Source organism: Nerophis ophidion, linkage group LG06, assembly GCF_033978795.1.
Source record: "Nerophis ophidion isolate RoL-2023_Sa linkage group LG06, RoL_Noph_v1.0, whole genome shotgun sequence".
Taxonomy (NCBI): domain Eukaryota; kingdom Metazoa; phylum Chordata; class Actinopteri; order Syngnathiformes; family Syngnathidae; genus Nerophis; species Nerophis ophidion.
In genome coordinates this window covers 50,212,564-50,226,527 of record NC_084616.1, presented here as the reverse complement: position 1 = coordinate 50,226,527, position 13,964 = coordinate 50,212,564, and the positions used below count along the sequence as shown (strand labels likewise).

Genomic DNA, 13,964 nt, shown 5'->3' with positions numbered 1-13,964 from the left:
TCCTGACCAAGATGGCGGCCAGGAGGCGGAGCATGCAGCAGAGCGGAGAGGCGGGGCACGCCTAGAGCGACACTGCAGCCGTCAGAATCAGGTGTGTTCACAACATACCTGTTCTCAATCACTACATTTTCTGCTGCAGCATAAATGGGCAGAGGGAGGAGCAATCGTGGCAGAAGTAGGAGAGGAACCACCCGACAACGAAGACCACGAGAGCGACAAGATCAACCCAGAGCGAGATGTCACCCCGCGGAAGACGCAGCTACCGGCCAACGAAAGGTGCACCGCGAAGAGCAGGAAGAGCCGGCACGCTAGAAATTGGCGCGACAGACGGGCAAGAAAACATGATTTTTGAAATAATAAATCAGAGTCAAACTTGTTACGACGCGTCTTGTGTCGATTGGGACTGCAACTCACACGAAGACGGCTGGAGACCTGTCACAGGGCTACATGAATAAACATTGATTGATTGATTGAATTAGCCAATTAGCTCTTATTCACTCTTAAGTTGGGTCAATCTTAAATTGAGGTACGACTGTACATATAACTGCAAGAAATGCAATGTAAAAATAGACCTTGATTTATTAGTTCATCTTCACATTGTATGGCAACACATTGCATGGTTGTAAGGCAGCACAGGTTACAAGGCACAATTTATTATCAGTTAAAACATGACTTAAAAGTACTAAACAAAAATATACAATTTTCTTAAAACAAAAAAACACATGTTCCTGGGGAACATCCTCAGTGTTCCTGCTTCATAAAAAATATTTTTAAAAGCAGGACTTATTTTTAGCATATAAAACAAACATGTATTTTAGTTTTGTTACACAGACCCTAACCCTAACCATAACAAGATAAGCGGTTTTTAATATGTGTTTTTTTTTTTTCCGTAAGCTTTGATAAAATGCAATGTGACTCCACACAATTACATCACACATGGACATGAAATGTAAAGACACACAGCACTAGACAGAATGCAAACCCCTGTAACATTCATGAAATACTGACATGGCGTTATCGCTATGTCGAGCTTAAGTTTTTCTGCACACACTGAGTCCATGCAAATGAAAGGGATGTAAGCCTTTCAAAAATCTATATGCTGTACACAACCATGTTCTAAATGTCAATCATACAGAACGATAAATAGCTTTGATACTTTTTCTTTTCTGTAGCATTAAACTGCATGTATAAAGTGGATCCCAGTTGACGAGAAACTAGAAACAACAAGGGACAATATTGTAATTACTTTCAAGGCAGTTAGATATTTTGTTTATGTCAAGTTGACAGCTTTAAGCCTCGGAAAGTTACAAATCTAAACCCTTGTCTAACAGTATAAAAACTGAACGAATAAAGACTCCAAGCGGCGAGCAGGACTGTCAGATGGCTTCTTGCTTGGTGATGGTCGGTTGAGGGATGGAAGTTTGCTGTTTAGGCACGGTGGCTATGACCCCTTGGGCTATTTTATAATGTTCCGAGCTAGAGGCTGTAGGTGGGGATGGTATTGGAGTTTCCGGAGTGGCTGAAAAGTAGAACACAAAAAAAAGGGGCGAGTTAGCCATGCTTGCAGCATAAATGGGTCTATATTTGCCCTCCTGTGGGGAAACATATGGCACAACATCATTTTCAGATAAAGAACAGGCACTTTTGTGAAATTTCTCATAGCATTAAACACGTTAAGAAAGAATAACAGAAGTTTTGTTTGACCAAGTAAGCCAGATTAGTTTGTATGAAGAATTTGAAGGATTATTCTGCCACAAGCCCTTTAAGCTACACAACTTGGCTGCGCATTGAGCTGGGCGCAAAACATTTCTCATCCATTTGGATAAAAATCAAACTCTCTCTATATCAATGTCTCAAACCACCCAATGTAAAATATTCTTAACATTCAACACATTTTGTGTGCCTGTTTTTTTTTTTCTTTTTTACGTACAAATTTGTCCATTATGGATGGGCGTTGACATGTTGCTTGTGACAATGACGTTGCTACTGAGATGCTCCTGAACAAGATGAGGGTGAAGAGAATGAGGTGCATGTGGAGCTTCGTTGGCAGAACCTATAAGACAAAACACAATTTATGGATTTTAGCAAACTTTCTATGAATTAACACAGGTGTGTCTGTTGACAAATGCTAAGGTTTGAGTTCCATATTGTTTTTTGTGTTTTTGTTTTTTCAAGTTCCATACTGAAAGATGATACATGAAAGATTAATGCGTTGAAATCTCTTCACAACATTACACCTTTGCTGAGTTTAGTTTTTATACCATCAACTCAGTGAAATCTACTGTATAATTGAAAATGATCATATTACGCCTATACTGGCTCGCCTGCACTGGCTTCCTGTGCACTTAAGATGTGACTTTAAGGTTTTACTACTTACGTATAAAATACTACACGGTCTAGCTCCAGCCTATCTTGCCGATTGTATTGTACCATATGTCCCGGAAAAAAATCTGCGTTCAAAGGACTCCGGCTCATTAGTGATTCCCAAAGCCCAAAAAAATTCTGTGGGCTATAGAGCGTTTTCCATTCGGGCTCCAGTACTCTGGAATGCCCTCCCGGTAACAGTTTGAGATGCCACCTCAGTAGAAGCATTTAGGTCTCATCTTAAAACTTATTTGTATACTCTAGCCTTTAAATAGACTCCCTTTTTAGACCAGTTGATCTGCCGTTTCTTTTCTTTTTCTTTTATGTCCCATTCTGCCTTGTGGAGGGGGTCCGGTCCGATGGCCATGGATGAAGTACTGGTTGTCCAGAGTCGGGACCCAGGATGGACCGCTCATACAGAGCCGGGACCCGGGATGGACCGCTCGCCTGTGTATCGGTTGGGGACATATCTGCGCTGCTGATCCGCCTCCGCTTGGGATGGTTTCCTGCTGGCTCTGCTGTGGACGGGACTCTCACTGCTGTGTTGGAACCGCTTTGGACTGAACTCTCGCGGCTGTGTTGGATCCACTATGGATTGAACTTTCACAGTATCATGTTAGACCCGCTCGACATCCATTGCTTTCGGTCCCTTAGGGGGGGGGTCCTCACCAAGGTTCTCATAGTCATTATTGTCACAGACGTCCCACTGGGTCATCATTGTCACCAACATCTCACTGGGTGTGAGTTTTCCTTGCCTTTATTGTATCACCGTTTCCAAAATTACGATACTCCCGTATACTAAAGTATTGTCCGATCATTACCTTATAAAATTCGAGGTTCAGACCCATGTTCGTCAAACTAATAATAATAATTACTGCTATAGCAGCCGCAACGTTAATGCTGCCACATCGACAACTCTTGCTGACCTACTGCCCTCGGTAATGGCACCATTCCCAAAATATGTGGGCTCTATTGATAACCTCACTAACAACTTTAACGACGCCCTGCGCGAAACCATTGATAACATAGCACCGCTAAAGTTAAAAAAGGCTCCAAAAAAGCGTACCCCGTGGTTTACAGAAGAAACTAGAGCTCAGAAATTATTATGTAGAAAGCTGGAACGCAAATGGCGCACGACTAAACTTGAGGTGCACCATCAAGCATGGCATGATGGTTTAATAACTTATAAACACATGCTTACCTTAGCTAAAGCTAAATATTACTCAAATCTCATCCACCGTAATAAAAACGATCCTAAATTTTTGTTTATTACGTTAGCATCGCTAACCCAACAAGAGACCCCTTCCAGTAGCTCCACCCACTCAGCTGATGACTTTATGCAATTCTTTAATAAGAAAATTGAAGTCATTAGAAAGGAGATTAAAGACAATGCGTCCCAGCTACAACTGGGTTCTATTTCACAGATACGATTGTATATACGGCAGATACTGCCCTCCAAAATAGTTTCTATCATTTTGAGGAAATAACATTAGAGGAATTGTTACAACATGTAAATGGAATAAAACAAACAACATGTTTACTTGACCCTCTTCCTGGGAAACATATCAAGGAGCTCTTTGTATTATTAGGTCCATCAGTGCTAAATATTATAAACTTATCACTTTCCTCGGGCGCTGTTCCCCTAGCATTCAAAAAAGCGGTTATTCATCCTCTCCTTAAAAGACCTAACCTCGATCCGGCCCAATGGTAAACTCACCTTCCCTTTATTTCAAAAATCCTCAAAAAAATTGTTGCAGAGCAGCTAAATGAACACTTAGCGTCGAACAATCTATGTGAAACCTTTCAATCCGGTTTCAGGGCAAATCACTCTACTAAGACAGCCCTCGCAAAAATGACTAATGATCTATTGCTAACGATGGATTCTGATGCGTCATCTATGTTGCTGCTCCTAGATCTTAGCGCTGCTTTCGATACCGTCGATCATAATATTTTATTAGAACATATCAAAACACGAATTGGTATGTCAGACTTAGCCCTGTCTTGGTTTAACTCTTATCTTACTGATAGGATGCAGTGCGTCTCCCATAACAATGTTACCTCAGACTACGTTAAGGTAATGTGTGGAGTTCCCCAGGGTTCGGTCCTTGGCCCTGCACTCTTCAGCATCTACATGCTGCCGCTAGGTGACATCATACGCAAATACGGTGTTAGCTTTCACTGTTATGCTGATGACACCCAACTCTACATGCTCCTAAAGCTGACCAACACGCCGGATTGTAGTCAGCTGGAGGCGTGTCTTAATGAAATTAAACAATGGATGTCCGCTAACTTTTTGCAACTCAACGCCAAAAAAACGGAAAGGCTGATTATCGGTCCTGCTAGACACCGACCTTTATTTAATAATACAACTCTAACATTTGACAACCAAACAATTAAACAAGGCGATTTGGTAAAGAATCTGGGTATTATCTTCGACCCAACTCTCTCCTTTGAGTCACACATTAAAAGCGTTACTGAAACGGCCTTCTTTCATCTCCGTAATATCGCTAAAATTCGCTCCATTTTGTCCACTAAAGACGCTGAGATCATTATCCATGCGTTTGTTACGTCTCGCCTCGACTACTGTAACGTATTATTTTCGGGTCTCCCCCATGTCTAGCATTAAAAGATTACAGTTGGTACAAAATGCGGCTGCTAGACTTTTGACAAGAACAAGAAAGTTCGATCACATTACGCCTGTACTGGCTATCCTGCACTGGCTTCCTGTGCACTTAAGATGTAACTTTAAGGTTTTACTACTTACGTATGAAATACTACACGGTCTAGCTCCATCCTATCTTGCCGATTGTATTGAACCATATGTCCCGGCAATAAATCTGCGTTCAAAGGACTCCGGCTTATTAGTGATTCCCAAAGCCCAAAAAAAGTCTGCGGGCTATAGAGCGTTTTAATTTCGGGCTCCAGTACTCTGGAATGCCCAGTTCGAGATGCCACTTCAGTAGAAGCATTTAAGTCTCACCTTAAAACTCATTTGTATACTCTAGCCTTTAAATAGACTCCCTTTTTAGACCAGTTGATCTGCCGTTTGTTTTCTTTTTCTCCTATGTCCCACTCTCCCTTGTGTAGGGGGTCTGGTCCGATCCGGTGGCCATGTATTGCTTGCCTGTGTATCGGCTTGGGACATCTCTGCGCTGCTGATCCGCCTCCGCTTGGGACGGTTTCCTGCTGGCTCCGCTGTGAAAGGGACTCTCGCTGCTGTGTTGGATCCGCTTTGGACTGGACTCTCGCGACTGTTTTGGATCCAATATGGATTGAACTTTCACAGTACCATGTTAGACCCGCTCGACATCCATTGCTTTCGTCCTCTCCAAGGTTCTCATAGTCATCATTGTCACCGACGTCCCACTGGGTCATCATTGTCACCGACGTCCCACTGGGTGTGAGTTTTCCTTGCCCTTATGTGGGCCTACCGAGGATGTGGTAGTGGTTTGTGTTGTGGTTTGTGCAGCGCTTTGAGACATTAGTGATTTAGGGCTATATAAGTAAACATTGATTGATTGAAATACAAGGGCTGACTTTAATAAAGGATTTACATAGTCAAATCGGATTTGTTATATTTTGTATGCAGTTGACGATGGGCAAAACTTTCTTATGTTGATTTGTTATTTAAGAGCACAGCATATGGGGGTTCCCACAAATAATCTGAATTGGCGTCTTTTCCACTTTAAAGAAAATGGATAAAACACTCAAATGAGCAAATAGAGTAGAGATTTAGAGGATTCAATGTCAGTGTCGTGTTTATTGTCCGACGATTTGACTGCAAGGTTAATAGTGGAATCAGAGGCCTTCAAATCTAAGCGTTGACTATTCTAAGACCCCCTTACTAAGTACTTGATGTTTTTCCTTTCTTGTTTGCTTAATAGCATTTTAAAATAAATGTAATATAAAGTTAAAGTTCCAACGATAGTCACACACACACTAGGTGTGGTGAAATTATCTTCTGCAATTGACCCATCTCCATGTTCACTCCCTGGGAGGTGAGTGGAGCATTGAGCAGCAGCAGTGGCCGCTCTCGAGAAACATTTGGTGATTTAAGCCCCAATTTCAACCCTTGATGCTAAGTGCCGAGCAGGGAGGCAAAGGTTCCCATTTTTATAGTCTTTATACGACTCGGCCGGGGTTTGAACTCACGACCTTCCAGTCTCAGGGTGAACAATCGAACCACAAGGTCACTGAGCAGGTTTTGTTGTACTATATCAGGTACAGTATACACTGAGCTGTAGACTCTGAGCCTAAGGTTTGCGTGTGCTTAAACACATGCAAACTTGATAGCACTTGCAAAGCTGATCTACTAAACTTGTGGGCAGAGAATTAAGTGTGCAAAATAGAGAGCGCATCCCATTTAATGTCTTTGTCTTAATGAATATGCAGAATATATGCTAACCATCAGAACAGCCACAATAGGCTAGTGGGAGGAGAAAATGGAAAGTTAATTATTTAGCACAGGCAGTGTAATTTATAAAGACTGAAACTGCTCTTCTTCGGCTGTTTTGTGTCTATATTTTATTATGTCTAGAAAAGATGTAAAACTGGCAGTTATGCAGAAATAGCTGCGAGAAAGGAGTTAAAAATAAAAATCATAGGCATAATCTTTTCAAGCAATATCAGTTCATACATGTATAGCTGCTGGTTGACTTAATCCAGCAGCCACAAGACATTGAAACTTTTATTAGTAGATTGCACAGTTCAGTACATATTCCGTACAATTGATCACTAAATGGTAACACCTGAATAAGTTTTGAACTTGTTTAAGTCGGGGTCCACGTCAATCAATTCATGGTACAAATATATACTATCAGCATAATACAGTCATCACACAAGTTAATTATCGGAGTATATACATTTAATTGTTTACATTATTTACAATCTGGCGGGTGGGATCTGGTCCCTAACATTGATACATAATTGTTTAAACATACATTTCCTTTAAAACTGACTTTGAATCAATGTTGCATTATAGTTGTATTATAGTTGTATTTGTAAATCGAGACTGCATGGATTTGTAACGTTGGGTGCACATAGTAGGTTGGGTTAAAACCCTAACATTGAATAAACGTCAGCAAAAACCGTGTTGTTCCAACATTATGTATGAGTTGCCCAACATCAGGAACTGATTCAACAAGTTCTCATCTTTGTTTTTTTGATGTCTTGTGACTGCTGGATTTTAACAAATTTAATTGAAGCATTCTGGTGTTTTGTTTTTTTAATGGCTTTTGAGCTTTCATTAACGAAATACATTATTTTAATATATCTCTTATACAAAAAAAACATTCAATATGTATTTTTTTGCGTTTGGATTATTCCAGACGCACAAATTCACTGCAGTGTTGTGATGGTCTACCACTTTGCGGCAGAGTGCATCGTCAGGGTGTTAAAAATATTTTTTGTTGTCTAGATTGTGATTTCATTTTGCATAAAAGGTGTTACAGAATGTAGATGCTGCCTGTTTAAGACTGCAAAATCCCACAGGTACGAGCGTGACAAAATAAATGTGTAGGGAAATATTTATTTAGGCAAAAAATTATTAATGCAAAAACCTCCTTTATAATAGAGCGATCTGCACCATTTGTTATAAAATGTACACACACTCTTTGTAGATACACCCACAAATATTACACACAATTTACAGGATTGTACATATTGTTTAACAAGTGGTATTTGGTTCTTAGAAGATTAGGCCTATGGTGTTCTAAAATATATGTTTGGTATATCTGGGCATTACTACTGAGACAATTGATCATTTCCCCTACATTCATTATATCATGCTCTGGACTCCTACCGCTGGCGTTTGCTATGTTTTCAAACATGCAGGAGACATCTACCAATTTTTATGGGCATTTTAGACAGTCCAAAATGCATCTACAATGGAACTCCTTTTTTTTCCTTTTTTTTTCAGCACAGTGTGCTTCTGGGAGAGTTGTGCTCAGTTGCGCAAAATATGCATACTTCAATAAGTTGTTTTTATATTGGAGATATGTTAATAATATGTATTAAACATTTTCTAAAGGCAGCATGGTTAAACAGGGGTTACTGTGTGTGCCTTAGAATACGAAGGTCCTGGGTTCAATTTCCGGGCTCAGGGTCTTTCTGTATGGAGTTTGCATGTTCTTCCCGTGACTGCGTGGGTTCCCTCTGGTTACTCCGGCTTCCTCCCACCTCCAAAGACATGCACCTGGGGATAGGTTGATTGGCAACACTAAATTGGCCCTAGTGTGTGAATGTGAGTGTAAATGTTGTCTGTCTATCTGTGTTGGCCCTGTGATGAGGTGGCGACTTGTACAGGGTTTACACCCTCTTCCGCCTGAGTGAAGCTGAGATAGGCTCCAGCAAAGGGACAAGCGGTAGAAAATGGAAGGACGATGGATAATTTAAAGAAAAATAACCGGCATTAAAAAAAAATACAGGCAGACACCAAAACTAATTAGTTTTAATCTGCCCTTTGAGTCACCACCATGCAGCCATGAACTTATAAAAGTATGATTTGACAGATCATCAAAAATCTATTGACACACATGATTAACAGAGGATCCTCTGTCAATCGTTTGCCTTAGCAGCGCAAGCATCGATTCTTTCTCACACCCTAGGGTCCGTTTGCACATACTTTTCAGAGGTGCTAAATCCAAAAAAGTGCAATTGCCCTTTAACAGAAGCAATCCACTTTCCACACATTTAGTAGATCAGCTTGCTATCGTTGTGGTGAAGAAGGAGCTGAGCCGGAAGGCAAAGTTCCCAATTTACCGGTCGATCTACGTTCCCATCCTCACCTATGGTCATGAGCTTTGGGTCATGACCGAAAGGATAAGATCAATTTACAAGCGGCCGAAATGAGTTTCCTCTGCCGGGTGGCGGGGCTCTCCCTTAGAGATAGGGTGAGAAGCTCTGTCATCCGGGAGGAACTCAAAGTAAAGCCGCTGGTCCTCCACATCGAGAGGAGCCAGATGAGGTGGTTCGGGCATCTGGTCAGGATGCCACCCAAACGCCTCCCTCGGGAGGTGTTTAGGGCACGTCTAATCGGTAGGAGGCCACGGGGAAGACCCAGGAAACGTTGGGAAGACTATGTGTCCCGGCTGGCCTGGGAACGCCTCGGGATCCCCCGGAGGGAGTTGGACCAAGTGGCTGGGGAGAGGGAAGTCTGGGCTTCCCTGCTTAGGCTGCTGCCCCCGCGACCCGACCTCGGATAAGCGGAAGAAGATGGATGGATGGATGGATGGAGTCTTGCTATCAAGTTTGCACAGGGTTTAGTACACGCAAACATTTAGTAAATCAGACCTTTAGAATATTTAATTGTGTCGAGAAGATTTTAAACATACTGATGAGGCCTATTAGCTCACCAGTGTGTTTTACTGGGACATCCCCAACAAAAAGCAGAGCCAGGAGCAGTGACACTAGGACAATTCAGAGTGTGATGATTTTGAAATCTTCAAATGAAAATGAAACACCAGTACTGATTTGTGTAATCATAACATAACACTTAGTTCTATTATTCAGCTGTTATGTTCAATGTTTGTTATACAGTACTTAATCCGACAGGACTCACCTCCGAGAAGCATTTCCTGGAGAAGATTGTCAATCTTGGCCATGCCAAAAAGTTTGACGAATTGAATTTGTTCAATCATTTGCCAGGTGATGCTTTGTAAGGTCGGCAGCAATAAGAGCAACTCCCCGAAACGTCCGCGGGAGTCGTATTGCCGGTCGTTGATGTAGTCCTCCAGGCTGACCTGAACTTGGTACCGCATCCGTTTGATCTTCCCCGGGTCACTAAGACCCTTTGCATCTGTGGACCAATAGAAGCATTGTCATTTTTAACTACTTTTCAGTCAGGGCTTTTTTTACCCCTTTTATCTGTTTATAAATACCTGGGTCAAAGAAAACTATGGCTTTCAAACAGGCATATTCACTGTCATCTATTTGAAGTTCCTGAAAGGGAAGCACCAGCTCGTCCAGGATTCTCACAGCTACCCGGCCCACCTCTAGTTCTGGACAGTTTCTGGGAATGATGTGGTCATTTCCTGCAAAAGAAACAGCTCTTACTGAAATGATTAGACTCATAGGCACCAGTATCCTGGATGCATTGCTGATAGAAGTGTCTGTTTTACCCAATAGGAGAATATCTTTATATAGCATCGACCGCTTTGCAGCACCAAGCAATAGATGTTCTCCAGCATGAGCTCGAAGCAATGCCACCTGAAACACAGTAATGAAACAATTTTTTTTTTAAAGTATTTTATAACAATATATGTTCTTCAGCTGAGAGCAAGACAAACCCGTGCCTAATACAGCATCAGCAAATCAGTTACCAAGAGCTGGTGATCACACTGTTAATGATTCAGCACTTTTTTAAGGGAGGGATATAACTTTAAAACAAGCTCATCATATTCTAACTCAGGATTAAAATACATTAACCACTCAGCATGGAAGGCTTAGGGGATTGGGTGATGAAAAACTTTTACCCCTCATTCACAGTTTTAATCATTTAGCTTCATTTCTTCCGCTGCTTGTTTCAAGGGAACTTATTTAGGCGCTCATCTATATACTTTGACTGCACGGCTCTGGATGGATGTTGTCCAAGCAGTTGGCTGGTTGATGAGTGACCAGAGTGTCTATACAACTATGTACACTGTGTCTGAGTTTTACCTGGTCATCTAGGGGCAGGTCACAGAAGGCCGGGATGTATTTGGCCCACTCCACTAGCACCAGAAGCTGCTGTTTCATGGACTCGCACACATCAATGATGGTGGCGATCTTTTTGGTCCGAATGTCGCCGTTCAGGATAGGAGCAGGGGAGGTGATCTAAATGAGGCAGGGTTGAATCAGCATGTTGCATAGTTTATAACAGGTGCTCATTAATGGCAGCTGGATAAGAATCACTGTACCTGTCTTGACAAGACATCTGCCTGAATGAGTGCATTGATGGATGGTAAACTGCTGTCTTCATAGCTGGATCTCCTGGTGCTGATTCTGTCTCTTTCGTTCTGCACGGCTGCACACATTCATACATGAATGCTACCGAAACGGTACTATTCATTTTGCAGATCTCTTAAGAGAGCCCACTCAGTCATTCGCAAAGAAAAATAAGTCTTCCAAGGCTGGATGATTATCAGTATATGGCTATTATTGCTCAGAGATGTTTGCTCAGCATAAGCTGGCCAGAGACTTCATCGCCCCGTGGAGTGATCATTAACAAATATTACTCTTCTAGTTGTTGCAACACACCCAAGCTGTGTGGTGTCAATTTATTTTACATCTTTTTCAACCAACAGTTTCCCAGAAAATGTGCATGCTGATTTAATTTGCTTTGTCAAGATTCACGTCTCGTACCTTCTTTCTTCATGCCAGCCCTGAAGCACTTCTTGAGTCTGCAGTATCTGCATTGATTTCTCTTGTCTTTATCCACAATACATTGTCTATTGAACCTGCAAAGTGAGACAAATGCATGTGTGCTGTCATTCAGTCGTAAAAGACACTTGACACATACGAGGCTGCATTTGAATCCCACCTGCACGAGTACATGTGGTTTTTGCGGACGCTGCGCCTGAAGAAACCTTTGCAGCCGTCACAGCTGGATGCGCCGTAGTGCTTGCCGGTGGCTCTGTCTCCACATATGGCACACAGGCTGCCTGCCGTTAAGTGGCCAGAGGAGCTCATGTTGGTGCTCTCAGCTGGTGACGAGTCTGAGAGGGAGGAAAGGAGACATGAGAATTGTGCAGTGTGCCAAAATTCAAAGTTAAGCATAGTATAAGAAGGTGTGAAAGACTTTAGCAAACACAATGATCGGTGTGGTCAATGGTTGATGAAACCATCACTCATAATTGTTTATGAGGATAGTTGAACTCCTTGAGTAGCTTAGACAGTGTCAACAGAGAATAATTGATGTAGATTTGATTCAATCTCTAAAGGCAAATCAGTGGAGACAGTTTTCCTGCAAGTCCCCAGACTGGCTCAATCAATCACAGCATACCATGACACATCTACTGATTAAAACACACAGCTCTGACATGAACAATGACTCAGCAGAGAGATTTCTGACTTCTTTTTGTGTTTAGAATCAGGCTTTACATGGGAAAATGCATGTTCAAACGCTTGATGTATTAAAAAACATGTTTTAATGATTATAGACAGTGTGGGAACAGACTGTCTGTGTAACAGGAGAAGAATGACCGTTCTACTCAAAGTCACTCAAACGCGGAGTGAAAATTAAACCGGTGAAATCAACCTAACAGGATGACAAGCCACAAGCTTGTACATGTTAAAGTGGACCCAGTGCACAGCTGTTGGTATCAAACTCAGGTGATAAGAAGAGGATCACAGCTCAGGATCATCGTGCCCCTTGGGGGCTCTTTCTGTCCAGCCCTGGCCAAAGTTTTAAACCAGCAGAAATGCCAAAGTTCAGCACCCCAGTTGCATATATGGGACTCACCTGCACCCATAGCAAGCACATGCATGTTTTCAAACTCCAGCGTGGTGTATGCTGGGTCCAAAGCCTCGCTGTAGTCGGCCATGTCCATCTCTGCTTGCTCTTTGGACAAACAAATTCACCACTACCTGACAGTGTGACAGAAAGACTTGTCCAAGAAGCTTCTGTGGCCCCCACCCTCCTTCTTCTTCTCACACCCCAGCACACCTCCAGTGAGTGACCCTCTCCCTCTTTTTTGCAGCCTGGCTCCACCCAGACATGAGGTAGCTCCCTGAATTGATGGAGACCTCGCAAGAGCCTGACGTGAATTGGCCTCCTTCCCTCGTGCCGCTAACCAGAGAAGAGGTGGCGTGTCTCTGGTTGATGGTTAACTAACCTCTTCAGTGGTGAATCACTGTTTTTTTCTCTCTGTAGAGATAGCACAAATTTGATATCTTCCATCCTCTCTTTAATGGTTAAACAGTTCTACTGTGGAAGAGTTAAGCCAGTGCCAAATCATGTTGTATTTTATAACCCAACAAGGCTTTCTCCAGCATGCTAATATCACATGCACACTGAGTCATAATTGTCCTTCATATTCAGAGCTACTCTGCTGCTATAGCTCAGCCAATGCTCACAAAATTAACTGAGGGAATAACTAATCTTAGACCTAATTGCTGTTTTAAAACATACAACACACATGAGTTACAATAAAACAGGAGAAAAGAACACTTGAGTTACTGTTATTTTGTCACCGGACTGATTCTAGCTTATTAACAATGGAAATTCCAGTTTGACTCAATCACTTGATATGATTGAATTATTCTCTACAATTTTGCAAATTTTAATCAAACAAACTACTTTAAAAAAAAAGAGGATTTAGGTTGTACCTACAATATTTCTACAAACTCTACTTCATAAGAAAGCTGAATCCACCAAGAAGATGATCCTCTTGTTAGGTATGGGGAATGTATCATAAAAACTGAATCACAATATACATTTCAGCCTCTTGTGATAACAATATATGTCACAATATATTGTTTGATATATCAATGATGATAGAACTGTTTCAAAACAGGTTACAAAGGGTCTGTATTTGAGCTATTCTGTAAAATATTGTGTCATTTGTGGTTGTGTTATTTTCTCAAAACCATATTAATCAACTTGTTAGTTTATTGTAAAGAGC

The 13,964-nt window shown here is 41.7% G+C and overlaps 1 protein-coding gene across 2 annotated transcripts in view; it reads right to left on the bottom strand.

The window, feature by feature from the left end:
* Window positions 1–552: 552 nt before the first annotated feature.
* The window catches only part of hnf4a (hepatocyte nuclear factor 4, alpha), a 65,073-nt gene continuing 51,661 nt past the window's right edge, over window positions 553–13,964 (bottom strand). Inside the window, exons 1-10 of one of the 2 annotated variants that reach the window (XM_061904135.1) lie at window positions 12,803–12,916; window positions 11,882–12,056; window positions 11,704–11,798; window positions 11,259–11,365; window positions 11,020–11,175; window positions 10,482–10,569; window positions 10,242–10,394; window positions 9,923–10,159; window positions 1,931–2,053; window positions 553–1,519 (exon numbers count right to left, since the gene is read on the bottom strand). In XM_061904135.1, the coding sequence (XP_061760119.1) occupies window positions 1,377–1,519; window positions 1,931–2,053; window positions 9,923–10,159; window positions 10,242–10,394; window positions 10,482–10,569; window positions 11,020–11,175; window positions 11,259–11,365; window positions 11,704–11,798; window positions 11,882–12,056; window positions 12,803–12,890 (1,365 nt within the window). In that variant the 5' untranslated portion in view covers window positions 12,891–12,916 and the 3' untranslated portion in view covers window positions 553–1,376. Of the gene's footprint in view, window positions 1,520–1,930; window positions 2,054–9,922; window positions 10,160–10,241; window positions 10,395–10,481; window positions 10,570–11,019; window positions 11,176–11,258; window positions 11,366–11,703; window positions 11,799–11,881; window positions 12,057–12,802; window positions 12,917–13,964 lie in introns of those variants that run through there. The other variant, XM_061904134.1, reaches the window with a different exon arrangement.